The 26611-nt window shown below is 47.1% G+C and overlaps 1 protein-coding gene across 1 annotated transcript in view; it reads right to left on the bottom strand.

Moving 5' to 3' along the window:
* LOC129711698 (solute carrier family 2, facilitated glucose transporter member 1-like) overlaps positions 1-23722 on the bottom strand; it is a 39386-nt gene extending 15664 nt beyond the window's left edge. Inside the window, exons 1-2 of the mRNA XM_055659566.1 lie at positions 23161-23722; positions 9820-9915 (exon numbers count right to left, since the gene is read on the bottom strand). Of these exons, the coding sequence (XP_055515541.1) occupies positions 9820-9915; positions 23161-23175 (111 nt within the window). The 5' untranslated portion in view covers positions 23176-23722. The remainder of the gene's footprint in view (positions 1-9819; positions 9916-23160) is intronic.
* Positions 23723-26611: the final 2889 nt, after the last annotated feature.

Here is a 26611-nt window from a genome sequence, read left to right as displayed (position 1 = left end):
CATACAAAGTGCAGAGTCATCGTCATGACTTTACACAATCTTTCATGATCATCGATCTAAACACTGCTAATTATTGCCATTAGTGTTTAGTTAAAACCTTTTGTTTGCATGCTATTCAAAATTAAACCAGGCCGTTCTGAACACGAGTACAATCCAAAGACAGACAAAAAAAGCTTGAGTTACTCAAAAAAAGCTTGAGTTACAGGCAGCATCTCTGGAGAAAAAGAATAGGTGACGTTACAGGTCGAGGCCCTTCTTCAGATTGATTCTCGTCGTTACCCATTCCTTTTCTCCAGAGATGCTGCCTGGTCCGCTGAGTGACTCCAGCTTTTTGTGTCTGACTTTGCTTTAAACCAGCATCTGCAGTTCCTCCCTACAATTCAGCCTTCCACAAGTATAACAGAGAGAGCATAAGAAGAAAATACCAGTGTGTGGAATATGGTTTAAAGCATTGTAGCGTGACAGTTACAAAGAAAAAGTCCAATGTCCACAATGAGGTTGGGTGGAAGATTGGGACTTCACCCTAGCTCAGGGGTCGGCAACCTTATTCTGCATAGGGGCCGGGACGCATGTCTGTGAGCGGATGGCGGGCCACATCCATCACGTGTACACATGGAACCCGCCCCGGATGGCAGGCATCAAATCACGTGTTCACAGAAGGCAGACAAAAATGCTGGAGAAACTCAGCAGGTGAGGCAGCTTCATGCAATCCTTGCATGTCTCACCCGCTGAGTTTCTCCAGCGTTTTTGTCTACCTTCGATTTTTCCAGCATCTGCAGTTCTTTCGTAAATGTGTTCACAGAAGATGCGTGGCTGTGGCGGCTTTGCACAGGAAGCGGTGCAGCCAGAGCTCGGCCTCGCTCGGGGAAGTGCTCGGCGGGCCGGATCATTTTGGATTACGGGCTGCATTCGACCCCTGCCCTAGCTTATGGGAGGAACATTCATTAGTCTGATAACAGTGAAGAGGCCGTTCCTACATCTGATGATAAATGATTTAAAGTTTTTGTATCATCTGCCTGTCAGGAGAGAGGGGGGGAGGAGGCTGTTCTGTGTGGACTGGGCTACATCCACAACTTTGCCATTTCATATAGTCCTGGGCAGAGCTGTTCCCCAAACCAAGCAGTGATAAAATCATGTTAGAAGACACAAAGTCCTGGAGTAACTCATTCTGGGCCAGGCAGCAACTATAGAGAACATGGGTAAGTGTAGGGTCAGGACCACTCTTCAGGCTCAGGTAATGTTTCGCGTCCGAAGAAAGATCCTGACCCAAAACGTCACCTATCCATGTTCTCCAGGGATGCTGCCTGACCCGCTGAGTTACTCCAGGACTTTGTGTATAAGTTTGTTTTGTAAACCAGCATCTGCAGTTCCTTGTTTCTACATTTTGAATGCATCACAATAGTATGTTTTCTACAGTGCATCTGCAGATGTTTTCTATTTGCAATTATGTTGATTGTAATTAACAAATAGGTCTTCCTCTTGCGTGCAAAAAGTTTAATAGTTGGGATGTCCGTGGTGCTGAAGGGCTTTCATTATGCAAAGAGACACAAAGTGTTGGAGTAACCTCAGCAGGTCAGGCAGCAACTCTGGAGAAAAAAGGTGGGTGGCGCTTCGGGTCGGGACCCTTCTTCAGACTGTGCGACTTTCCTATCTTTCTTGTAGACTTTGAGTGGACAACGTCCTGGCGGGGCAGTGTGGCGTTATAAACAGCAGGTGGCAGCAGTGGATCATTTGTTGAGAACATGCTCTGCCCATTGTTAACACAACTGTTGTACTTCACTTCACGTTACTGACTTGCAGAGTTTGACTTTGAATTCAGTGGAAGGTCACAGCACAAGGACGTTTCCCGGGGACATGTTTCCCGACACTGAACCGTCCGCTCGGAAGTGAACGTAGCGGAACCTCCTCTGTGACAGCTTCAAAGAAGTTGTCCTGGTTTATGCTCCCAATATAGAGGATTTAGGGACGTGTTGCAGATGGAAAAATAAAAGGCTAAAGTAACGCGCTGCTTGGTTTTGTCATGGATCTGCTGAGATGTTATCCCACATACGCACGCACATCCTACACAAAGCAGCAGTTTACAAAGGCTAATTAACCTCTTTGGAATGTGGGAGGAAACCAGAGCACCCTGCGAAAACACACCGGGTTGGTTTATTATTGTCACTTGTATCGAGGTACAGTCAGCAGAAAGACTACATACGTTTACAATCAACGTGTCCACAGTAGATAAAGGGGCGTAGAGCTTTTCCTCAGTCACCTCCGTCTCTGTGCCTTTTTCTATGGGAAGGAGTCCTCACCACCCAGTAATGGCCCCTTGTCCCATCTCCGCCGGTTCCCCTCCTCATGGAATTCTACCTTCTCTAGCCCTCTTTATTTCGAACTGCCGGTGCAATATTAACTGTCTCAACTTTTCCACCCCCCCCCCCCCTTACTTACTCCAACCTCACCCCCCCCTGTGAATGTACGGCCCTCCGTTCACTCTGCAGCAACCCTGACATTATAATCAAGCCCGCCGACAATGGAGGTGCCGTGGTAGTCTGGTGCGCTGACCTCAACCAGGCTGAGGCCAGGCGACAACTCTCACACGCCTCCTCCTACTTACCCTTGGACCAAGATTCCACAGATGAGCACCGGGCCTTAATCTCAAACACCATGGCTGATTTCATCACTTCTGGCTGAGTGCCTTCCACGACCTCCAACCTTACCATTACCCAGCACCTTCTTCCCAAAATCCACCAACACAACTGCCCTGGCAGTCTCATTGTTTCTGCCTGCTCCTATCCCATGGACAGGGGCCCTTTCCTCCTGGTCGCAACAGAGACAGAGTCCCCCTAATCCTTACCTTCCACCTCATCAGCCATCGCATGCAACGCATAATCCTCCAATATTTCCGCCACCTCCAACAGGAACCCACCAGTAGCCACATTTTCCCATCTCCACTGCTTTCCACCTTCCGCGGAGACCGTTCCCACTGCAACTCCCTGGTTAACTCATCCCTTCCCACCCAAACCACCCCCTCCACAGGTACCTTCCCCCCCGGCAACCGCAGAGATGCAACACCTGTCCCTATACCTCCTCCCTCGACTCAGTCCAGGGACCCCGACAGTCCTTTCTGGTTAGGCAGTGGTTCACTTGCACTTCCTCCAACCTCATCTATTGTATCCGTTGCTCAAGATGTGGACTCTTATACATCGGCGAGACCAAACGCAGACTGGGCGATCGTTTCGCAGAACATCTTTGCTCAGCCCGCATGAACCAACCTGATCTCCCGGTTGCTGGACACTTTAATTCTCCTTCCCATTCCTCCACAGACCTTTCTGTCCTTGGTCTCCTCCATTGTCAGAGTGAGGCTAAACGCAAATTGGAGGAACAGCACCTCATATTTTGCTTATAGCCCGTTGGTACAAATATTGATTTTTCTCACTTCAAGTAGCCCTGGCATTCCCTCTCTCTCTATCCCTCCCCCACCCAAGTCTCACCAGCTTCTCATTTTCACCCTACAAACAGCTAACAATGGCCTGTTTCCTATATCATCGTTACTTTTTTGCATATCTTTCATTAATTGTTCTTTATTTCTCCACGTCATCTATATCTCTCATTCCCCTTATCCCTAACCAGTGTGAAGAAGGGTCTTCTGGATAAAGGGATTAACATTTAGTGCAAGATTAATCCAATTAAAGATAGTCAGAGTCTCGAACGAGGTAGATGGTAGGTCAGAACCACTCTCCAATTGGGGAAAGGATGGTTCATTTGCCTGATACTTGCACAAGGAGAATGTGCAAACTACACAAAAGCAGCACCTGAGGTCAGGATCAAACCTGGGTTTCTGGTGCTGGGAGTCATAAATACATGAATTCCCCCTTCTCTTCCTTTTAGTGCCCCATCTCCCTCCCGCTTATCTCCCTCTCTCACCCCCTCCGTCTCTTCACCTTCCGTTTCTCTCCCCCCCCCACCTTCCCTCTCCTCCTGCTCTCTCCGTCCCCTCGGAATCTACAGCAAACCCCATGTGCACCTTATCAGAGTTTGTGGGCAATGGAAAATTACCACTACTTGCACTCCTGGAATCACTGCCAGACTTGTCATTTGCGATTTTTAAACAGCAGTAATGTTGGTTTAAGCAGAACTTGTTTAACCTCCAGTTACCACACCCTGGCCTGCGGACAGATTGCTGTGCACCATCAGGCACTGTGCAAGCAGAGACCTGTTCTGCCTGGTCTGGTCTGGTCAGGTTACTGGCGAAGTAATCCAGCGACGTTTCGGGTTTGGACCCTTCTTTAGACTGACTGTGGTAGAGGGGTAGAAAACTGGGAGAGAGGTGGGACAGGACAAAGTGTGGAGAGTGATAGGTGGATACAGGTGAGTGGTGGGGGGGGGGGGTGGAGGAGTTCATTGGCAAATGGTTGGACAAAGGCCAGAGACAAAAAGTGGAAGATCAAGAGCTACGGATACAAGACGTGTGAAATGTGAAGCCAGAGGAAGGGATATAGGTGGAAGGTAACGGCACGAACGGGAAAGGGAGAAATGGGTTCGCATCCAGGTAGAGCACAGGTGAAGAGGGACAAAAAAAAGGAGAGGTGTTTTGTTTGTAGATTAGTTACCTAAAATTGGGGAATTTAATGTGACTAATGACTGCTCTGTGGGGGAGGACTACAGTCCAGGAACATTCAGCTTCGGCACGAGTCAGAGCAGACACCTCTCAAACAAGTGGAGGGGTATCACACCAAACATATGTGGGCATGTACAAAACAGATGTGCTAGGACTATTGTGTGTAAAACCAGCAACACTGAATGTATAACCCAACATTAAGAATATGTTCCGGAAACATAAAAGTTCATAAGGTGTAGGAGCAGAATTTGGCCATTCGGCCCATCAAGTCTACTCCGCCATTCAACCGCTGATACCCATACTAATCAAGAATCTGTCAATCTCTGCCATTGACGATGCCTCCACAGCCATCTGAGGCAATTAATTCAACAGATTCACCACCCTCTGACTAGTCAGTCTGCCTGCAGATGCCAGAATCTTGAGGAAAAAACACAAAATGCTAGAGGAATTCAGGGGGGTCAGACAGCATCTGTAAAGGGAATGTTTCAACAATGTTTCGGGTTGGTATCCTTCTTCAGACTGATCACTAAGAATACTAAGAATCTATTAAGAGTTTTGCACTGTTTTTTTGTATATATATTTTTATATTATGAATACATTTTATTTTTGAAATGTAAAATAAATGCTGGCATCTTCGGTAAAATAAATGTGGTTCTTGATTCCCCTACTCTGGGTAAAAAAAAAAACAACAATGCAGACACCCTTCTATTCCCCTCACGGTTGTGTATGTACAAGATCACCCCTCAGCCTCCTACGCTCCAAGGAATAAATTCCTAGCCTCTCCCTGTAGCTCAGCCTCTCAGGTCTTGGCAACATCCTCGTAAATATTCTCTGCATTTTTTCCAGCTTAATTGGATCCTTGCTGTAGCAGGCTGAGCAAAGCTGTACATTGACTCAACTTGCACAGCCCAAGTAAAGATCTCTCCAAAAAAAATTGTGAAATATATTCTCTTAAACAATGGAAATGTCAAAGACATTTTAAGTGGCTTTAAAGTGAGGGGAGCAAAGTCTAAAGGATACATGCAAGGGAATTGTTCTACGCAGAGGGTGGTGCGTGCCTGGAACGCACGGCCAGATATGACAGTGGCAGCTAAGAGGCTCTCAGATAGGCACATGGATGTGCAGAGAATGAGGAGATATGATTGTGTAGGAAGGAACTGCAGATGCTGGTTTACAACGAAGATAGATCCAAAATGCTGAAGTAACTCAGCGGGACTCAGGCAGCATCACTGGATAGAAGGAATGGGAGACTTTTCGGGTCGAGACCCTTCTTCAGTCCTTCTATCCAGAGATGCTGCCCGTTCTACTGAGTTACTCCAGTGAGACTTTGTGTCTATCTTCGGAGGGGTATTGATCACGTGCAGGCGGAGGTGAATAGATACTAGACAATAGGTGCAGGTGAAGGCCATTCGGCCCTTCGAGCCAGCACCGCCATTCAATGTGATCATGGCTGATCATCCCCAATTAGTACCCCGTTCCTGCCTTCTCCCCATATCCCCTGACTCCGCTATCTTTAAGAGCCCCATCTAGCTCTCTCTTGAAAGTATCCAGAAACTGGCAAAGAATTTCACAGACTCACAACTCTGTGAAAAAAATGTTTCCTCGTCTCCGTTCTAAATGCCTTACCCCTTATTCTTAAACTATGGCCCCTGTTTCTGGACTCCCCCAACATCGGGCACATGTTTCCTGCCTCTAGCGTGTCGTGAATAGACATTGTTATGATAGATAAATAGACATTGTTATGCTGAGCTGGCTGACTCAACGTGCTGTGATCCAGTTACATCGAATAGAATCCTCCATCATAAACTACTAGCATAATCAGTGAAGCACACCATGTCTGGGCAAACCCACTCTCCGTTCTCACAGCTCAAAGCAAAACCACAACTTGGCAGTCCTTGCGACAAGCATGTTAGGCACGACCGGGGTGAGAACAGAAGTCGGGAAGAGAGGGGACTGTTCCTCAGTTCCTACAGTTTAATTTAGTTTAGTTTGGAGATAGTGCGAAAACAGGCCCTTCGGCCCACCGAGACCATGGTGACCAGCGATCCCAGCAGACTAACACTATCCTACACACATTAGGGACAATTTACAATGTTACCGAGCCAACGAGCCTACAATCCTTTATGCGTTTGGAGTGTGGGAGGAAACCGGAGCACCTGGAGAAAACCAACGTTGTCACAGGAAGAACATACAAACTTCATACAGACAGCACTCGTAGTCAGGATTGAACCCGGGTCTCTGGCGCTGTGAGCCAGTAACTCCACCGCTGCGCCACCGTGCCATTGATCTCTGTACATTGTCCCTAGTGAGAAATTGGGACAACATAGAACTAGTGAGGACGGGTGATCGATGGTCAGCATGGACTCAGTGGGCCGAAGGGCCTGTTTCCCGCTATATATATAGGACTCCATTTTAAATGCTCGCAGCTGCATATTTGACTCAACTGGCTTGAGGGTCATTGAAAATGGGAGAAGTTTGAATGCTAGTAGGGCAGGGACTAAGACTGTACTGAACCACAGCAGAGGTGATGCTAGGCTCAGGCTATTCATTGTGAATGAGCTCCAACAGGTTTACTCTTTGCAGTCAAGCCCTGGGCTTGCAGCTACATCCGTGCTACCCTGGCAGTGTGTGGATTGTGAAAAGCCGAGAGGACAAATTTGCCGAGTACATTCATCCAATTAGAGAAGATAGGACAGAGAGAGAGGCAGGGGGATTGGCATCATCCTCATGACGGTGAAACTGTTCACTATTCCAGCCAGTACCGATCAGGCCTGTGGTATTCCATCGCATCACACTCTCCCTGCACACCAACACTCACGCACACACCGCTGTCCCTGTGCACACGCAATCACTGTTCGTACACACACACGCAATCACACACACGCAATCACTCTTTACACACCCACGCACACGCAATCACTCTTTACACACACACACTCACACTCTCCCGGCCCCATAGCAGAAGCGTCCACGTCGCGGGGCTGGAAACTGGAGGTACTGTATCCTGAGGTTATTCTGCTACCATCATCATCTATTGCAACAAGCGATGGCTCTCACAGATTGTCGCCGGAAGCTTGCGTCCTTTCCAGGACGGACGATGACAGTGAGGTCAACATTTGTAACAAGATGGGCACGAGAAGAAGAAGACCGATGTCCCTGCACACACAATCACGTTTGTACCACACACACACACACACACTGCTGTTTGTACACACATACCGCACTGTTCCTGCACACACACTACACCATGCTGTTCCTCACACACCATTGCTATAATTCTATCACCAACCCATCACACTCCTGGTAATGGAAAGAGCAGCCAAGCAGCCAAATACAACATCAGAAACAAATCAAATTTGTGTTACTTCCTTTCAGATGTTAAAGAATCATCTAATCTTTAAGCCAGTTGGATTTTCTACAATCAGTCCACTGCCCCTCAGCTTTTGGACAGCTTTAACCTGCTGTGACAGGGGCTGTCGAGAGAAACTATTGCATTAACTGGAAAACATTGCACCTGGCTTTGTGTGGATTTGTCCGTTCAGGATGAGAAATTCTGCCTTTCAATGCACTGCCTTTGGAGACCTTGAATGCTGAACTCACCACTAGAGCTATTGTCACAACACCACTGTACCTGGACCCAGATCAGGAGTGCCCTGCTCTTCAACTCCAGTCTCTGCTGCATTAACTATTGTCAGTCATTCTCAGTTAAATAAATCTCAAACCTCTCCATTTCAAACAGAGCACCTCTCAAGCCTTGCTCAGAGCTGTAAGGGAAGTCCTCAACTCTCAGACATAAAGCAAGCCTCAGTGACGTGCCCATTCTCACAGTCCCACAGCTAAAGTTTTAATAATTTGTAAGAGGTGGGTGAGGCCAATATAATCATTCCCTGATAATTCCCTCGATGCCCCTAATCATGGGGGGGGGGGGGGGGGGGGGGGGGGGGGGTAGGTGATGGGGGGCAGATTGCAGAGGGGGAGGGGCTGGTTATGGAGGGAGATGAGCAGGTAATGGAGAGGGAGAGGGAGTGGGGCAGGTCACAGAGGGAGGGGGGTTTACGGAGAGGGGTGATGCAGGTTACGGGGAGGGGACGGGCATGCTTTGCAGGAGGACGCAGGTCTGGTCGTGTTGGATAATCTAACACTGCAGAAACTCTCATTTTTTAAGTCCGTTGAAAATAACTTGTTCGACATCACTGGGATATGGAGGTACCCACAGATTCTGAGAGAAAATTATTCTCTTTGAACTAAACAGCTGAAAAGATTTCTCAACTTTCCTGCATAGTGCACAAAACCTGAAGGAATTACACAAATGTTCTAATCAGGAGCGGTGATAAGGGTGGCCCAGGCTCATGTCCGATCCAACGTCCAAGTCTGTCTGTGGACTAACTCTCCAGGCTCCCCCAGGAACCTAACATCCAGCTCTTTGCAATCAATCTCTTCCTTCAATATATTCAAAGACTGTTGCGGCACCTGCTAGCGCACGCATATATATCGAACCGGGCGTTCAGAAGCCACGGTCACGTGACTCGGGAGGGGCTGCTTGTTTTGCGCGGTTTTTCACTTGCGCGCGTTAGTTCAGCGCTAACCACCGTTGTGGGCAGACGTGTCTGAAGAACCTGTATACTGGATATCGAACTTTTGAATAAAGATCTGTTGAGAACTCCAGTAGTTGTTTCTCAGACCATTAAAATGCACTGTATAAACAAGGACCTGCAGATACTGGTTTACAAACAAAAAGAACACAAAATGCTGGAGTAACTCTGCGGGTCAGGCAGCATCTCTGTAGAACATGGATAGGGGACGTTTCAGCTCGGATTAAGCCTGAAGGAGGGTCCCGGACCAAAGCATCATCTATCCCTGTTCTCCAGAGATGCTGCCTGACCTGCTGAGCTACTCCAGCATTTTGTGTCCTTTTTGTTCCTCCAAAGACACTGTGTTGACTGAAATCTTGCCATTGCAACATGGCTCGCAGTTGTCACCAGGACAGGCACCAAATGAAATGAATTTGTCAACGTTCACTACACAATCCCATCAGAACGGCAAATGTCATTGTGAAGATAGGCACAAAATGCTGGTGTAACTCAGCGGGACAGGCAGCATCTCCGGAGCGAAGGAATGGGTCACGATTCGGGTCGAGACCCTTCTTCGGACAACGTAATTGTGAAGTTGAGTGGACATTTCCCGCAGCGTTTCTTTGCGGACGGGCACCTTACCTTCTGCGGCGCGTTGATGACCCCAGTGTTGTACCCAAACTGCGCGGATCCCATGATTGCGGTGCATACTGCCAGCACCAACGTCCCAGTAATTTTCTGAAACATATTCGAAAGAAGACAAAAATCACACACCGTACTGCCTGCATCAAACATAAACGGCGAGCTGGAATGGACCAAAGGCCAAGATTTGGAACCATTCCAAATTTGTGCTCAGACTTTCCTGAAGGCATATTGGAACCGTAATTGAAGACAGATGGTCAGGGTACAGACAACACTCCTTCCCACATTCACTCTCTTTCCATATAAAGGTTTATTTCACTATTCAGAGAGAGTCTGCAGTAAAGGGACTCCATGAATAATAACTTAATGTGTCAAACCTGTTTAGTCTCAACAGAGCGATTTACAAGGCGTAGATGTCGCACCTGAGACCTGCAGTGAAGTCAAGAGTCACGAGTGATTAATTTTCAAATGTGCTGACTCATATGTGCAGGTACTGTCATGACGTCGAAGAGACATTTGGACAGGTAGACACAAAATGCTGCAGTATCTCAGCGGATCAGGCGGCATCTCTGGAGAAAAGGAGAAGGTGACGTTTTGGGTCGGAACCCATGGAAAGGATAGGTTTAGTGGGATATGGGATAAGCACGGGCTGGTAGGACTAGTGTAGATGGGGCAAGTTGATCTGTGTGGGCAAGTTGCGTCGAAGGGCCTGTTTCCATGCTGTAGGAATCTATTTTTTTTTTTTTTTTAAAGCTATATGTATTTATTCTGTTTTTATTAACTGCACTGATGGGAACTGATTGAGAAACAATGTTTTCGTTTCATCTGTGTATGTAAGTACTCAGTTAAAATGACATTAAAGTAAATACTGAATATGACTGTAATGAAATGAAATTCTTATTTGCCGCAACTTAGGAGACCTGCAAATGTAATGACCATTTTTAGATAATGGTAAATCAATAAATTAATCACCAAAAAAAAAATCCCATCCGTAGTGCAACCAAAGACAGAGCCCAGAGAAGATCATAGTTGCTGAGGTTAGTGCCATCTGGGAAGAGGTACAGGAGCATTAGCTGCAAAACCAGCAGGATGCTCCTCAGCTTCTTCCCACAGGCTATAAGACTGATAAACGGACTTTGCCCCCTGCCAAAGTATCGCGCACCAACCACCAACCTGGACACACTGCAGCAGAGCCACTGTCGTGCCACTGCCGATCGGAACGCCTGTTGATGTTTAGTAGAGAGTAGAGTGTTTAATTTGTTCATGATATACGTATTTTTATTTCTATTTATTTTTTACTGCACACTGAATGGACACTGGTTGAGCAACGTTTTTTTTGTTTCCTCTGGGTATGCGAGTACCCAGGAAAATGACAATAAAGATATACTATACTATACTATACTATAGTGTCGTGCAGTGTTGAGGAGCTTAATAATGGGTGGTGAGAAGAAGCTGTTCTGGTAGTTCACCGTTCTGACTTTCTTCCTGATGGTAGTAGTGAGATGTGCGGGTGGCCAGGGTGGTGTGGGACTTTGATGATACTATCTACCTTTTTGAGGCAGCCCTTCCTATTGATCCCTTCAGTGGAGGAGAGGTCAGTATCCATGGTGAACTGGACAATCTCTACAATCTCCATCCTTGTTCAGCATCCCTACTGAACCGACTGTCCTTTTGGGCCACACAAGTGGCACTGTAGGAGCTATTCATGCTTAGACTAGTTACTGCTAAGCATATTATATTATTTTATCTAGATATTTCTAGCCGAATTATTTTGTACGCTTGGGGGTGGGCTTTTGATACGTAGACATGTATAATAGAGGGAGAGGGACTGACCAGATCAGACCAGCCACAGGATTTGGAAAGAAAACAGTTCTTACCAGGTAGTAAGAACGGAAAACTACAATTTGTATAAGAATTGATTCATTGAAAGATACAGCGTGGAAACCGACCCTTCAGCCCACGTCAACCGCCAATTACCCGCTCGCACTAGTTCCCTGTTATTCCACTCTCGTGCCCACTCCCCAACACACAAGGGGCAACTTGCAGCGACCGATGAACTCACCGACCCGCATATCTTTGGGATGTGCGGGGAGGCAGGAGGCAGGAAGTAACCCAAGCTGTCACAAGGGGAATGTGTAAACTCCACACCGACAGTGCCAGAGGTCAGGATTGAACCCGGGTCCCTGGCCTTGTGAGGCAGCAGTTCTTCCAGCTTCTTCTGAATTCCTGATTGGATTTCCCAATGGCCATCTTGCATCGACAGCCTCTGATTATATTCTCCCCACCTTACACCTGTGCCCTCTAGTTCTTCATTCCCCTACCCTGGGGGAAAAAAGGGGATTGTGCCATCGTTCAAGATTTATTGAATTCCTTGAATTTAAACTCTCCTGTGGCCACACTGAGATTTGAACCAAGCCTAGATGGAGGGATCCAGGTACTTGAGGCTGAGCACGGGTGCCTTTGATGCAACCTCCCACATGCATGGCTTGTTGGCCAGTCTCTTTACATTGTTCTTTCTACTTAATTGGTAACAAACAGGACATTGTTCTGGCAACAAAGGTTGGCTTCATAGAAGGCAGTCACGCTGTTAAGTCCCTTACTACGCAGTTCAGCAAAATGTGGAGAATGGAGAGCGTAAGCAATGACTTGTATTTCTCCGGGTCCAGCAGTTCTATTTCAGCCATGCAATAAGCGGCTTCGGCCACTTGCCTTGCAGCACAAAGCCCTGAATTGATTGAAAAACAGATGAGCTTAAACGCAGCTCAATAAGTTCCCCCTTCGCCAACTAATTAGAGCAGGCTTTTCTCATCCCCCAATAACCATGCAAAATAAAGATTAAAAACTGTAATAAGATTAGTGGGAGATTCAAAAACAAAACAGACATTTTAGGCAAAGTGCTGGGGGAACTCAGCGGGCCAGGCGGCAACTGTGGAGGGAATGGACAGGCGACATTTCGGGTCGGGACCCTTCTTCCGACTGATCAAATTGGTCCCTTGTCAGTCTCAAGAAGGGTGTAAAACCCAAAACGTTGCATGTCCATTCCCACCACAGATGCTGCCTGACCAGCTGATTCCTCCAGCACTTTGTGATTTGCTCAAGATCTCGGCTTCTGCGTTTTCTGGTGGCCACAACCATTTTGAGGTTTAGTTGGGTTAATGAACTCCGAAGAGCTCCTCTCCGACGCCAAATAAATAGGGCAGTTCCAATTGAAGAGCCAAATGAAGGTTAAATACACAAAGTAAAAAACAGAACTTTATTATATTCAGTCACATTCAGCCATATTGGGAGGCGAGAGGAACACAAGATGAATGTTTCAGGTCGGTACAGCGAACAAGTGGAGATGGGAAAGATCTAAAATGGGAGGAGAGGCCAAAAGTATGGGAAGACATTGCAGGAACCCTGACTTGATCCTCATAGACAGTTGTAGAAACAGGCCCTTCAGCTTACTGAGATTATGCTGGCCATCAAGCACCATTTATACAAAGATATACACAAAATGCTGGTGTAACTCAGAGGGACCGACAGCTTCTCTATAGAGAAGGAATGGGTGACATTTCAGATCGAGACACTTCTTCAGCCTGAACAGTCTGAACAAGGGTCTCAACTCAAAACGTCACCCATTCCTTCACTCCAAAGAAGTTGCCTGTTCCGCTTAAGTTATTCCAGCATTTTGTGTCTATCATTTACCCTAATCCCATCTACCAGAAACAGTCTTAACAGATGCTTCAGCAAACAACCCAAGATGATGGGGGCTCCTTCAGCAACAAACACAACCCCTCTCTGCCTCCTTACCCTTGAGACCTTGCCGTTCACTTCATCTTTTGGGTCCACGCAGACCATCGATCACCCGTTCAGACCAGTTCAATGTTATCCCACTTTCTTATCCACTCCCTACCCACCAGGGGCAATTTACAGAGGGCAATTATTCAACCAACCTTGGGTAAACCCATGCAGCCGCAGGGAGAACGTGCAAACTCCACACAGACAGCACCCGAGGTTAGGATCAAACAAAAGTCTCCGGCGCAGTTCCATCTTCTACCTTTCAAGGACTTTCTAGCTGCCCATAGCAAATATTGTTCCCCTCTTCAGACAAGACTTCAGAAGAACTTCAGTCTGAGCCAGGAACCAGTACTACCATTCCTGCTAGACATGAGGGATCTCAAGGGTGAACACAGGTAAGCGTGTACTTCTTGTTTAGTTTAGTTTAGATTAGAGATACAGCGCGGAAACAGGTCCCTCGGCCCACCGAGTCCGCACCAACCAGCGATCCCCGCACATTAACACAAGCCTACACACAATAGGGACAATTTACACTTATACCAAGTATACAAACCCAAGCCAATTAACCTGCAAACCTGCACATCTTTGGAGTGTGGGAGGAAACCGAAGATCTCGGGGAAAAACCCCATGCGGTCACAGGGAGAATGTGCAAACTCCGTACAGACAGCATCCATAGCTGGAATCGAACCCAGGTCTTTGGCGCTGCAAGCACTGTAAAGCAGCAACACTACCTATGCACCACCAGATGTGCAAGCCCAGGGAACTCAAGTATTTCTACAAAGACTGAGCCCAGGCACCTGCAGGAACCTTCACCCAAAGTCCCCATGACAGTTGTGATCCCTGGTTTACCCCAGTACATCATTCCCTGTCTATAAGGTTCAATGGTGCAAACTACCAGAACCCCAAGGCTGATTGAAAACAACATCTTCCCATAATGTCGCCCCATATGTGGAAGCTTTGGTGAGGGTGCGAAACAGGTTTACCAGAACAGTTTAGTTTAGAGAGTATTAGCTACGAGGAAAGGTTCTATCAGGCAACTGAACCACCCTATCACCACCAGAGAGCAATCCTGACCCACTATCTACCTCACTATCTTTAATCAGACTTTATCTTGTACTAAACGTTAAACCCTTTATCCTGTATCTGTAACACTGTGGACAGCTCGACTGTAATCATGTATGGTCTTTCCACTGACTGGATAACACACAACAAAAACCTTTCACTCTACCTCAGTACACGTGACAATAAACTATCAGAACTGAGGTTGGACAAACTTGGATTGTTTTCTCTGGAACATTGGATGCTGAGGGTATATTAAATTATATATGCCTGCTCGAGTATATTAAATTATGAGGAACATAGATAGGGTAGACAGTCGGAACCTTTCTCCGAGGGTGAAAATGTCAGAGGCTAGAGAGTATTTCTTTAAAGTTAGAGAGGGAAAGTTTAAAGGAGACATGTGGGGTAAGTCCTTTCATTACACAGAGAGCAGTGGGTGCCTGGAACACATTGTAGGGGTTGATGGTGCAGGCAAATACAATATGCTATTTAAGAGACTTTTTGGTAGGCAGATGGATATGGAGGGGTATGGATCACGTACAGGCAGAGATTAATTTTACTGTAGCATCATATTTAGCACAGACATTGTGGGCCAAAGGGCCTGTTCCTGTGCGGCAATGCTCAATGATCTATGACGGCACTTCAATCAGGCCTCTGCACCGTCGAGAGCGAGGAGGGGACCTGCGTCACTGAGAGCTGCCTGACAGGGGGGGGGGGGGGGGGGGGGGGGGGGGCGTGAGAATGAAGTGGGGGGGCCTGGCAGGGGGGGCAGCTGGGATTGGGGTGACCCGGCGGGGGGGCTGCCTGTTGTCACGTGCGGCGGCAGATCTGGTTCGCAGAAGATAAAACCTGTATGATTAACATTTTTGTTACTCTCTCTGCACCAGAAACGTGTTGACTTGTGCACTGCCTGGGTGACGTCTGCTGCATGATTTTACCAGGTTGCATGCAAAACACCTTTCACTGTACCTTAAAGTATCATTGAATTGAGTCATTGGAAGAGGTACAGCACATGTTTGCTTGCTCTCTCCAAAATTATTTAATACTGCACGGTCACCATTCCAAATAAAGTCACCCATCACCTGACAACCTCCAGCCGCAACTTAATCACCTTCTCCCGATATATCCGTGCCCTTTCAACCCTGTCCAGCATGTGACCTCACGTGATCTCACCACGGTGTGCAATCTGATACCATGCAGTCAAACAGGCATGGAGACACTCTATACCAATTGCAACATTCAGGCAACCATAGAGATGAGCTTTTTTAGAAATCTGTGGACTTATTGTCCTTTCGATGTAGAAAGGGTTATATTGCAAAGCAGTGCTTCCCCGAATAAATTCAGAGGAAAAAAAAGGGGAGTGGATTTCTGACATGCTTTTCAGAAGATTGGAATGTCCCAAAGTGTTTCACGCCTAATCAAATAACAAGGTAAATGGGGTTAGTCAGTTCGACCGGAACAAAGTCACAAAGACGACCAGATAAGTTTTGGAGACAAAAATTGCAAATGCTGGAAGCAATATCAAAAGTGCTGGAGGAACTCAGCGAGTCAGGCAGCATCTGTGGTGGGAATGGTTTGGTTTAGTTTAGTTTATTGTCACGTGTACTGAGATAGTGAAAACGTTTCTTTAGTTTAGTTTAGAGATACAGCATGGAACCAGGGCCTTCAGCTCACTGTGTCCGCACCAACCAGCGATCCCCGCACACTTACACACACTAGGGACTATTTACATTTACACCAAACCAATTAACCTACAAACCTGCACGTCATTGAGCCACCTAATGGGTTAGATCCTGACCTGGGGCACTGTCAGTGTGGAGTTTTAATGTTCTCCCCATTGTGAACGCACAAGTTTCCCCCAGGGGCTCTGGTTTCCTACTAGATCCCAAAGACTTGTTGGTGGGTTAACTGACCACTGTAGGTAAGTGGTAACCAAATCAAACGGACGCTGGAAGGCGTGTGTAAGAAGGAATAAGCTGCAGAGGTACTGGGAAATAAGCAGAGGGGCAATGGGACAAATTCAATGATCGGATTTCGAGCACCCAAGTGCTGGAGGAACTACTCAGCGAGTCTGTGGTGGGAATGAACAGGCAAAATGTCTGGGTGGGACCTTCAGACTGAGTGGAGTAGGCAGAGAGAAAGGTGGAAAAGAGAGGCGAGGGTGCAACAAGTGCAAATGAAATGAAATGAAATGAAATGATTCAATTTATTGTCATTGTCAGTGTACAGTACAGAGACAACGAAATGCATTTTTAGCATCTCCCTTGAAAGGGAGACACAAAGATAGCTTTATGGCTAAAGGGAGGGGGGTTGATTGGCCGATGTGTGGAGTAAGTGACAAAGGCCGGAGGTAAGAATGAGACAAAAGGGTGTCAGATAAGGAGAGAAGAGGGGGAGTGAAATGTAACATCTTTCCCCACCTCTAGTTCCCTCCCCTCTACTTTCAATCTGAAGAATGGTTCCGACTCGAAACGTCACCCATCCTTTTTCTCCAGAGATGCTGCCTGAAGTGCTGAGTTACTCCTTTGTGTACATCTTCAGTATAAACCAGCAGCTGCAGTTCATTTTTACAAATTAATTGATCTGTTGGGGTTGTCATGGACCCGATGGCACAAATGGCCTTGGCAGACACAAAATGCTGGAGTAACTCAGTGGGTGAGGCAGCATCTCTGGAGAGAAGGAATGGGCGACGTTTCGGGTCGAGACCCTTTAGGCTCAAACGGCCTGCTGTTTTGTAAGATTTATGCAACCAGGTGCAACTAACAAAAATAGCAGCAGCTAATTGAATTTCATAGCACCTGATAATGCGATAAACAGGGTGCTTGTTTGTCATGCATGCATGCATATCTCCATGTACACTGATATTCCCCCAATTCCATGATAAGTTGTTCCTCAGTAGCTTCCTAAACAAATTCTGATCCACTTTCAAGGATGGGAAACGTTACGACATTATAATTCCCAAATCTGTTTGCAATTCCTAACATGGGCACATTGTGATCTGTACACATTTACATCCAGCTACACTCCTCCTATAAACCTTATCAAAACATATGCAGAAAATCTGCAATAAAAGCAGAAAAGGCTTGAGATACTCAGGAGGTCAGATAAAGTCTGCTTGGAGAGACAAAGTTAAAGTTTCAGTTCATAGACTCTTCGTCAGAACGGGAGACTTCTGCTTTTTCTTTCAACCCTGTCGATCAGCAACTAAGTTTGGCAAAAAGCAACTGTTGATTTTTAGTGGACCTAGAAGAAACTGCAGATGCTGCAATCAGGATCAAAATGCAAAGTGCTGGAGGAACTCGGCATCTGTAGAGGGAACAAACGGGCGACGTTTCAGGTCGGGGCCCTTCTTTAGACTAAAGAATTACTTTACTTCTTTAACTGAAGTAGTCTGGAGGATCCCGACCCGAAACATCACATATCTTCAGTCTGAAGAAGAGTCTCGACCCGAAACATCGCCCGTCCACTCCTCCCACAGAAATCGCCTGACCAGGCGAGCCAGCATTGTGCATTTTGATGTTGATTTATGATGTTAACCACTTTGATTGTGGAGTTGTTCGTTTTTTCCCCGACATAGTGTTTTTAAAAACATCATAGAGGTGAAGGAACTTAAATATGCATCTTTTATTAAATTGATCAAAATAATTAAAAATAAGCTTGAAATACAAAGCATCGCTGAAACTCCAGTTTGCTCAAAGTGTCTGTAAATTCCAATCCTAACATGGAACTGACCAAAGCAGAGATTTAATCAAACTCATGCCTTGCTGTTGATGTGATGGATTTTGTACGACTGTGTGAAAAGTCCCAGGTTGGACAAGCTGCAGCTTTATTCCTTGGAGCGCATGAGACGGAGTGATCTTAAACGATGTGTAAAATCGTGAGGGCCATACTGTAGATAAGGTAAATGCACAGTCTTTTTCACAGGGTTGGGGAGTCAAGGCCTAACGGGCATAGGTTTAAGCAGAAAGGGGAAATATTTAATAGGACCCGAGGGGAAACTTTTTCACACTAAGAGTTTAGTTGGTTATTATTGTCACATGTACCAAGATGCAGTGAAAAGCTTTTTGTTGCATGCTATCCTGTCAGCTAAAAGACTACTTAATTACAATCAAGCCATCCATAGTGTGGTGGGTATATAGAACTAGCTGCCAGTGGAAGTAGTTGTGGAAGGTACGGTAAAAGATATTCGGAAAGGTACGTGGATAGGAAAGGTTTAGAAGGATATTGGCAGGGCTGGAATTAGATGAAGAGAGGCCCTAGGCGATGCCATTTGTGAGGCCCCTCCCAATCCCCCACACCCATGACTAGAGGAAGATGGAAGAGTCCACCAGATTGACACCAATGTGCAGCCGAGCGTGGCCAATGAGATAAGGGCTGGAAAGCTGCGCTTTTTATTTATTGCCAGTGCTGGTGTCGAGTTATCAACTTAAAACACTATTATTCTGAAATGGAGGGCAAGGAAAGTTACTGAAGTGTTGTTTAGAGACTACAGTGCGTTGTGACAGCATATGTAAGAAAGGCCTATGACAGTGTCAAAAATATTATACGCTGTACAAAGCTTTTCAAAAAGTGGGGGGGTGGCATGGCAGGATTACAAAAAATGTATGTGAAATAAGTGCACGCAGAGCATGTCACAAGCGCGAAGCTGAAAGACCCTTGCAGCCGGGGTCGCAATTTTTCCCCCCAAAAACCTCCAGAATTTCAGGTAATTTCCGTCAAAGTGGAAACGCTGATAGTGCTCCAATTATCTTTTCTCTGGATTTTTTTTACTTTGGGGAAAAAACATCTTGGCTGGAGGCCCCATCGATTTTGAGGCCCTAGGCTTCAACCTATGAGGCCTGTAGGTAAATCCAGCCCAGCCGAGGCCCTCCTAGATCTCGAGACCCTAAGCTTACACTTGTGAAGCTTATTCCTAAATCTGGCCCTGGATATTGTCGAAATGTGGGAGAATGTTTAAGAAGAAACTGTACATGCTGGTTTACACCAACGATAGACAAAATGCTGGAGTAACTCAGCAGATCAAGCAGCATCTCTGGACACGAGGAATAGTCAAAAGAAAATGAAACATCACCTATTCCTTTTCTCCAGAGATGCTGCCTGACCCGCTGAGTTACTCCAGCATTGTGTGTCTATCTTCGGCGGGACAAAGGTTTAGATGAGCATTTTGGATGGCATGGACGAGTTGGGTCAAAGGGCCTGCTTGCATACTCCACGACTCTATGACTGAGGTACTGGGAAGAACTCAGTTGAGGTCCTGCAGCAGCTTGTTATTTTTTTTGTTCAAGATTCCAGCATCTGCAGTCTCCTGTGTCTCTCTTTTTTTGTAATTGGGATCACCTACAAATGCCAGGATTAATCAGGAAACTGATCTCGTCAGTTTTGCGTACAAAATACTCAGATAGTAAATGTGGAGACATGTTATGTTAGTTGATAGAAGACCAGCAGGAGTCTTCCTCCTCCCCCCCCCCCCGGTCCCCCGGTTAGATACAGATTGAGCTGATTAAGAATTTATGATATTCGCTGTTGCTACAGCAACATATTCCTGAGAGCATTTAAGCTCTGATATCCTTTCACGTGATTGCAGCCGGCAGGTCCGCCTTGTTCAGGCCGCTGACCGATGTCTCATCACCAACAGCCAGAAGGGGGGAAATAAATTATTGTCAGAAACTATTAAAATCGCATTTAATGCCCTCGTTGTAACAAAGCACCCACAAAGGCCTATCTCCAATGGCCAACATCACAAATCAGTGTAGAACAGCAATAAACAAAAACAAAAAAATCCACCGTTCATCCCCTTCCTAGTTTGGTCATAGATCGATAGTTCTCAAGGAGTTGTTTCATCTGCAAAGCTAGTGACCATAACTGGCAACTTGCAGATTTCTGCCAGCTAAGAAATCAAAAGAGAGAGTCTCTTGGTGGAGAGAAGAAAGCAGGACTGAAACCCTCACAGGGCAACCTCACAGACCGAGAGCTTGTCGTCTGAGAGCTGGGCGAAGTACGCTCACTTCCTCACGTACACACCGCACGCCCCACTTGTCTCAAACACACACACAGCGTCGGACTTATACAATTGCTAGAGGCAGCTACACTCGGATGATGCAGCCCGAGTCAGTCCAACGCGCCTGGGGAATGTTGTTTTACACCGAGGCCCTTGGACAATGTTGTAACCTGTCAGTTGGAGAGTTAGCAGTAAAACTAAGGCGTTCTGAGATGATCTTGAACGCGGTTCCAACAGAGACAACCCGGTCAGGTAATTTCTGTCGAAGGAGTGGGCAGGCGATGTTTCCGGACGGGACTCTTCTTCAGACTGAAGATATGCGATGTTTTGGGTGGGGGTCCAGACTACTTCAGTTAAAGAAATAAAGTAATTCTTTGGCCTGGAGTCAACCTTAGAGCAGAGATTGGGGGCATCCCCCAAAACAGAAATCCCCTGGAGATAACACTAAATACCAGCGAATGTTAAAACAGATTTTACTTCGCTCAGACTTCTAATTCCCTGCAGATTTAGTGTTCTGATGCGATCACGAGTATCTGGGAGCTGTTTCGAAAGCTAAGTTGTGAAGGAAGTGTTTAGAAACACTATACTAATCAATCAAACATTGAATTAGGCACACAGACCATCGAATTCGGCGAATTGAATTCGTAGAATATTGAATTCAGACCCGCTGATTTAACAAAGGCATGGAGGTTTTTTTTAATCTAATGGCATCAAAGTTTTCAAATGGACTGGTGAAACATAAACAAAAATTACTTGCAACTGTTGGAAATCTAAACTAAAAGTAGAAGAAGTTGGAAATAGGAGATGCAGGGGTGTGTGGGTCTGGTGTGTGGGTCTGAAACCGGGGCGCTTATGGAACGGCTTCCGACCTGCCGAGCGTTTCCCGCGTTTTCTGATTTTATGTCGATCGGACTTATGGTTTCGAGCAACTTGATTTCAATCTGATTTTTAAATTTCATCCCGTTTTAATCAAAAGGAACACATGGAATCGTACAACACAGAAAAAAAATACTCTTCAGTCCAACACTTCCAAGATGCCCATCTAAACTAGTCCCATTTGCCCCTTATCCAAATGTCTTTTAAATGTTGTTATTCTACCTGCCTCAACTACTTCCCCCTGGCAGCTCGTTCCATGTATCCACCATCCTGAGTGAAACAGATGTTTCCTACTAAATCTTGCCCCGCTCAGTTTAAACACGTTTCTTGATTCCCCTACACTGGGGAAAAAAACTCCGTGCATCCATCCTATTTATTCCCCCCACGATTCTTTATATCCTCCAAGATCGCCTCTTAGCCCAATGCCCTCCAAAATAAATTCTTAGCCCGCCCAAAATGTCCCTACTGCTCAGGCCCTTGATTCCTGGCAACATTCTTATAAATCTTCTCTGCACTCTTTTCATCTTAATGGCATGATCCCTAAGCCAGGGCGGCCAAACATGAATTCGATATTCCAAATGCCTCCTCTATATTAAGTCTTAGATAACGGGGAGTTACACAAGTTTGAAAGTAAAACCACAAGACTCAGCAACAGCTTCTTCCCTTCTGTTATTAGGCATGTAAATGACCCTTCCATCCATAAGCTAGATAGTATCCTTATTATTCGTATACCCTATTGTTTCTGAAATTGGTGCTGACTATATTCTGCAATCTGTGTTTTCTCCTTTGCTCTATTTATTGTATTTCAGTTTGGCTTAATTGTATCTATGTATAATGTTGGCTGGTTTGAGGGCAAACCCCAAGCTTGTCACGGTACCTCGGTACACGTGACAATAATAAACCTAACCCCCCCCCTCCCCCCCTCGTCCCTCCACAAGACTAAATATTGAAGGGTTTGCGGATGAAAAAGTGCATTTTAGTGCTGTGTACGAAGCCAGGCGGCTAGTCTTTCTACTCATTAATTAAAAAAGCTCTCCCTTCTCCACCGAACACAAGCGGCTCTGTGAAGTTCTGCCAGAGTAGTTCCAACAAACAGGACAAGAGCTCGGCGCCCAGTCGCCGACTTCTTGCTTCACATTTCCGCCCTTCCCTCTCCCACCCTCTGCCCGGCCAGATCATTGTGTCTTGCAACACGAGGGAGCCGAGAGAAGGGAGGAGCGATGCGGAAGCGCCCAGCCTGCTGGAGGGACTGACTGACCTCCAGTGGGGGGGGGGGGGGGGGGGGGGTTGTGGCGCGGGATAAGTGGAGAGGAACTACCCCCACCTCCTGGGAGAGCCGACAGGAACCCCTATCCCGGAGTTCCGGCCCCCGTCCCTTCTATTGGGCCAGTATGAGAGTATTGGGCCGGCTTCGGAAGTGCCGGCTCAGATTACATGAAGGGCGTTGGGGGGGAGAGACCCGCGGGGCTGGATGGTCTCAGCCGCTGTGTCCATTCACACTCCGTGTTAGCTCACAAGGACCGGCCTCCCCTCCCCACACCCCGGCGTTAACAACACCCTTCCCCCCACCCTCAATGCACCGGGCCGGGCCGTTGGCCACCAGCCGCCCGTAGAGGGATGTTTCCTACCTTGTCATCGCCCATTCTGCGGCCGGTTGCGGTGTCCCGGGGAAGGACGCTTCTCTGTGTCCCGGTATCAGGCGATCTATCCCGGTAAACACCGCTCTCTCTCCCTCTGTGTGTGTGTGTGTGTGTGTGTGTGTGTGCGGGCGGCTCCCGGAGTCGGGGAATCAGCCGCGGTAAAAAAGTCTCTTCTCTCCGCTAAAGTCTGTGTCGCGGTAGAATCTCTGTCTCTATCAGTCTCCCGATGAAGCCCGAACTCCCGATAAAGACTTTTTCTCCCCCTTTTAAAGGGGATTTTCCTCTCGTTAAAAAAAGTCCTCTCACTTTCTCACTTGGTCGGGCCTCTGTCGTTGGTTAAGGTTCTCCCTCTCGATAAAGGGTCTTCCACTCTGTCGGTGTGTGTGTCGGTATGTATACGTGTGTGTCGGTAAGGTCTGTTCTCTTTGCTCCACTTTGATCAGCTCATCCTTCTGCCTCTGTCGCCAGCAATGGCTTTCTGCGGCCGCAGCCGGGAACCTGGTCTCCTCTTTGTGTGTCGCCAGTTTGAATGGGATTGGGTAACAGCGGTGACGTACGAGGGGTGTGTGATGGGCTTGCCACCCTTCCATTCGCTGGCAGTCGGCCCGGGCCAGGGGGAGGGGAGATGATGATGTTGGTGATGGGGGAGAGAGAGTCTTGCCTTCGTTCGCTCCCTCCCCTCGCTGGCCGAGCTCCAGCTATGGGTGGGAAGATGGGTGGGGGTTGGGGGTGGGGGAGAAAGCAAGCGCCAGGCAACACCCAGTGACATGAACAACTCCGGCTCTGACTCAGGCAAGGGTCAGGTGCCCTGAGCAATGTAACCCGATCGGGGCCAGCAAAAACAGCCGCCCTTTGCGCTGCGCTGCGCCGCCCCGAGCCTCTCGCAGCGTCTCATGGAGACGCGAGGAACTGCAGATGCTGGAATCTGTGGAGAGGGAAAAAACACACACACACACACACACACAGTGCTGGAGGAACTCAGCAGGTCGGGCAGCATCTGTGGAGGAAGATGATTTAGGTCGGGGCCCTTCTTCACAACGGTTTGTCTTTCCCTCACAACGTAAATAAAAAGATATAGAACATTTCATCAGGAAGAACCACTTTGCCAGGGTATTTGTTCTTCTAATTCCAAAATACTTTTTTTGGGGGGGTGGGGGGGGGGGGGGGCTACAGTTCAACCCCAACAAGGTGATTACCTTAGATGATGTTTTAGAGGGAGCAGAATTGGGCCATTCCGCCCATCAAGTCTGCTCCGCCGTTCAATCACGAGTGATCTATATCCCTCCTAACCCCATTCTCCTGCCTTCCCCCCATAACCTGTGACACAGTTTAATCAACAAAGTGAGTAGTCCCCTTTTTACTCAGTAAACCCTTTCTCTAAGCTATCTTCATGCACCAAAGTCCTAGATGGAGTGGAAGTGGAGATGGTGGTTCCACTAGTGGGAGACTCTGGGACCAGAGGTCAAAGCCTCGGAAGAAAAGATGATGAGGGATTAGGCAGAGGGTGGTGAAATTCATTGCCACAGAGGGCTGTGGAGGCCAAGTCAATGGATATTTTAAACAAGGCAGTGATAGGTAGATTCTTGATTAGTAAAGGTTATGGTGAGAAGGCAGGGGAATGGGGTTGAAAGGGAAAGATAGAGCAGCCATGATTGAATGGCAGCCGACTTGATGGGCGGAATGTCCTAATTCTGCTCCTAGAACATATGAACTTATTCTGCTCAGTGGCCCAGCTGGTAGAGTGTTCCAAAATTGGATCCTGACTTCTGGTGCTGTCTGTGGAGTGTGCATGTTCTCCCCATGACAACATGTTCTCTGGATGCTCCAGTTTCCTCCCATGGCCCAAACACGTGCGGGTTTGTAGGTCAATTAGCCTCTGTAAATTGTCCCTAGTGTGTACAGAGTGGATGGGTAAGTGGGAATACTCAGTTGAACCTCTACAGGTGTACTGTAGACAGCATATTGACAGGTGTAATCGCAGCCTGGTTTGTCACCTTGAATGCCAAGGAATGAAGGAGATTACAAAAAGTAGTGAACACTGCCCAGTCCATCACCAGTACTGACCTTCCCACCATCAAAGGGATCTATATGTGGCAGCCAGGCAGTCAGCGTCATGAACTCTAGGACACACACCACCCCGGCCACACTCTTATTTCACTCCTGTCATAGGAAATACATTGTGATGTCCACATTCAGTAATAGTTTGTGTAGGAAGGAACTGTTTCAGTTTACACCGGTTTACATTGAAGAAACACAATTCTGGGGTAACTGGTGATTCCGCATAAAAGGAATTGGTGACGTTTCGGGTCGAGACCCTTCATCACACAGAGTTGGGGAGAGGGAAACTAAACATATGAGAAGATACAGAACAAAGCAGAGCCAACTGTACATCGATGACTCAGGAAATATGGAGTCCACTATGGTCCATTGTTGGCTCGGGACGTGGTGATAATGAAGGGTACAAATGGTGAAAATAGCAAGACTAGAGTTTCCTGGAATGCAGGGTCCTACCACCAGGGGCGCCGCACAATTGGCAGCCCCGCCAACAGTCTGTTTTTCGTCTTTCGTCTTTAAAACATTTTTTAGTGTGTGTTAAAAGTCTGTGTAAATGTTCTCTGGTTTGTTTTATGTGGGGGAGGGGGAGGGGGTCTAGGGAAACTTTTATTTCAATTTCTTACCTTGCCTGAGATGCGATTAATTTTCGGATTGCATCTCTGGCCTACCATCGACGGAGTTGGAGGCCTCCTCGGACTGACTTTGGGCCCCACTGCAGAGCGTGGACTTAACATCGGAGCCGATTCCTTGCCTGGGATCGCTCCAACCGCGGCCTGCGGACTTACCATCAAGAGCTCGCAGTCTCGGGAGAGGCCGAGTCGGGAAGCTGCAACGAACGCAGAGGTTCGACCAGCCCCGACCCGGGGCCAGAATAGACATCCCCCCGATGCAGGAGCTGATCGCCTTGATGTGGAGGGCCAAAACGCCACCGGCTACGGGAGTCAACATCGTCCCGTCAACAGAGGGCTCAAGGCCCCTGACTGCGGGAGAGCTAAGGGAAGAGATTTTAACTTTTTTTCGCCTTCCATCACAGTGTGGAATGCGGAGGAGTCACTGTGGTGGATGTTTATGTTAAAATGTATTTTGTGTGTTCCATTGCTTTTTATTGGTATGACTGACTTGGCAAATGAAATTCCTTGTATGTTGCAAAACACACTTGGCTAATAAAGTATTATTGTGATTGTGATTGTGATGTTTAAGAGTCTTTTATTTAGGGAGGGACTTTCTCCTGAACAAGGAGTCGAGGACCAGTGGGTACAGTTTGATAATTAAACTGGGCTGTGAAGCACTGAGATAGGAAGATATTTCTTCACTCAGAGGACTGTGAACCTTTGGAGGTCTCTACCTTGGAGGGTTCAGGATGCTGACTGTGTTCATTAGGAAC

Source organism: Leucoraja erinacea, chromosome 30 (assembly GCF_028641065.1).
Source record: "Leucoraja erinacea ecotype New England chromosome 30, Leri_hhj_1, whole genome shotgun sequence".
Taxonomy (NCBI): domain Eukaryota; kingdom Metazoa; phylum Chordata; class Chondrichthyes; order Rajiformes; family Rajidae; genus Leucoraja; species Leucoraja erinaceus.
This window is presented reverse-complemented; position numbering and strand designations above follow the sequence as displayed.